This window comes from Diorhabda carinulata, chromosome 7 (assembly GCF_026250575.1).
Source record: "Diorhabda carinulata isolate Delta chromosome 7, icDioCari1.1, whole genome shotgun sequence".
Taxonomy (NCBI): domain Eukaryota; kingdom Metazoa; phylum Arthropoda; class Insecta; order Coleoptera; family Chrysomelidae; genus Diorhabda; species Diorhabda carinulata.
The window spans coordinates 21179129-21181881 of record NC_079466.1 but is presented as its reverse complement, the minus strand read 5'-3'; the positions used below and the strand labels follow the sequence as shown (position 1 = coordinate 21181881).

Sequence of the window (2753 nt, the reverse complement as noted above, 5' to 3'; positions counted from 1 at the left end):
GGAAGAAGCTGTCATATGTCAATTAAGGTGTCATTTCAAATTTGCTGGGATGGTCTTTTATGCTCTATACTATTAGCTAACAGCTTTCATCTTATTTTTTGGCTTTTATCGGTACTTTATTGTTACTAAGAAGTAAGTATGGAAATAGTAGACAAAATCATTCTATAATCATAAAAGAACTGATTATAATTCTGACAATGCCATTATTGAACTAAAAATAGACAGAGCATATCTATGGTTTTATCCTATTCACTGTCATGTTTGGTAAATTCAATATAGCCAACATAAATTGTCACACAATAATTACTCATTGTATATCATGAATTTCCATAAGGACTAACAATCTAATTTGTTTTCTTATATGAAGTATATAAATTTTAAACAACAAAAAAATAGTCTTAAGAAATTAATATAAACTTTTGTATACAAAAAAAGAGCTAACTTCTCTGAGTTTCCTGATGATAGTTTCGAACATTCATAGATAAATTACCAATGTAAATGGCTCATTGACAATTTGCACTTTAGTGGTGTTGCAATAAATTTGTATTATCTTTTTGACCTTTATCCTTGTCATAAAATATAATTATCATTTATACGTAATCTATAATAATCGAAGGCTCCATAATTTATGCGACTATTCAAAATATAATTGTATCAGTTTTTTATTCAAATGATAATTTCACTTACCTTTTAGATATGATCAGACAATACATTCCGTTGTTATTTAAGAACAAAAACTTATTTGTTTCTTTCAACAGAAATATGTCTGTACAAGTAAATGATGTAATTTTAGAAGATGTACAAAATAAGGGCGTAATTACACTGAACAGACCAAAAGCCCTTAATGCACTTAACCTATCGATGATAGAAAAAGTTCAAGCAGCATTAAAAGAATGGGAAAACAAAAAGTGTTTAGTTTTAGTTAAAGGATCGGGAGAGAAGGCGTTTTGTGCTGGAGGAGATGTTAGAGCCGTAGCAGAAGCAGGATTAAAAGGTGAAAAATCGTTAGGTGAAGAGTTTTTCAAAAAGGAATATGCAACCAATAATCTCATTGGCGCATACAAAATTCCGTATATTGCATTTATAGATGGTATAGTGATGGGTGGTGGTGTAGGATTGTCTGTACATGGTCGTTATAGAATAGTGACAGAAAGAACACTTTTTGCCATGCCTGAAACACAAATAGGCTTTTTTCCAGGTAAGTATTCAAGTAATTCAAATCTAAATGCAATATTTTTCTTTTCGATATTCATTATTTTCATACTAGATACATTACTAAACATTTGCAGATGTGGGAGGCTCATACTTTTTACCAAGATTGGCAGGGAAACTTGGTTTGTATTTAGGTCTAACTGGTCAGAGATTAAGAGGTTCTGATGTTGTTAAAGCTGGAATTGGAACACATTTCTGTGAAAGTAAAGATCTCAAAGATTTAGAACAAGCACTACTTGATGATTGTGCAAGTGATACTGATATACAAAACGTTTTATTGAAATTTTGTAAAACGAATCTGCCCCCATTTTCATTAGAAAGTAACATAAATAAAATAAATGATTACTTTGCAGCCAGCACTGTTGAGGGTATTGTAACCAAATTAGAGAAAGATGATAGTAAATGGGCTCAAGACACACTTTCTTTGTTGAGGAAAATGTCTCCGACTAGTTTAAAAGTAACATTTAAGCAAATAGATTTGGGTCAACATTATAATTTAAGCGAGTGCTTGCAAATGGAATATAACATGTGTATGTCCTTCTTGAAGAATAAAGATTTCTATGAAGGTGTTAGAGCACTATTAATTGACAAAGACCAATGTCCTAATTGGAGTCCTAAAAAATTAGAAGACGTTTCTGAAGCAGCTGTCGACAAGTACTTTTCAAATTTACCAAAATTGAAAATTAAGATGTAGTTTTCAAATAATAGGAGTAATTTTGTTATTTTTTAATAAATGTATATTTTTATATAAATGTGATTCTAAAATCAATTGATTAATATACTTCCCTCTAATTTTTGTATAGCATTTAGATGATTAACTACCTATTTTCCAGTAATGAAAAAATAAAAAGGGGCAAAGGACAAGGACAAAACTTTAGAAACACTAACAATGAATGAATATAGGAAGTATTGACAAGAGATGGGAAAATGACTGCACATATAGCTAACAGTGGTTATAAAATGCCAAAGATTCACTATTCACTAAATAAAACAGTATTAGGAACATAAATATAGATATCAATGTGGCAATTAAAATTAACACAAAAATACCAACTATAACATAAACGATAGTAGGACAAAATAAAGAATGAAAATATTAGAAATAAAACAAGAATCAATCAAAGAAAAAGTGAACAAGAAACAATGAAAGGCTGGTAAAACAAAAGGGGAAAGACTTGAAAAGGAGTTGAGAAAGATGCCAATGACAAAACCAAGAAAATAATTGACAAAATCCAAATAAATACTAGCGAGCTAAAAAATAAAACTGGAACAAAAGGGGAAAAGCTTGAAACGAAACTGATAAGATTGCCAAAGACAGTTCTAAAACCATTGTCTGACAAATGAAGAAAGTACAAACACCTAAGTGCATATATTGTGAACACGGCTCAGATGATGTCGAACACACGTTCTTCATGTGTAACAACTAGTGGGGTTTGAGAGAGGAAGTAGAGAAGTCTGTCGATAATAACCTCCAGGTGAATCTGCACAAGGTAGAATAGTGGTAACTGGTTGTACCTACACAGAATGAATTCTTAGACAAA

The 2753-nt window shown here is 30.8% G+C and overlaps 1 protein-coding gene across 1 annotated transcript; it reads left to right on the top strand.

Annotated features, from left to right (window-relative positions):
• Positions 1–500: 500 nt before the first annotated feature.
• On the top strand, positions 501–2008 carry LOC130896121 (3-hydroxyisobutyryl-CoA hydrolase, mitochondrial). Its single transcript, XM_057803919.1, has 2 exons — positions 501–1198; positions 1290–2008. Exons 1-2 carry the CDS (start codon positions 697–699, stop codon positions 1904–1906), a joined length of 1119 nt encoding a protein of 372 aa, XP_057659902.1. The 5' UTR covers positions 501–696; the 3' UTR covers positions 1907–2008.
• Positions 2009–2753: the final 745 nt, after the last annotated feature.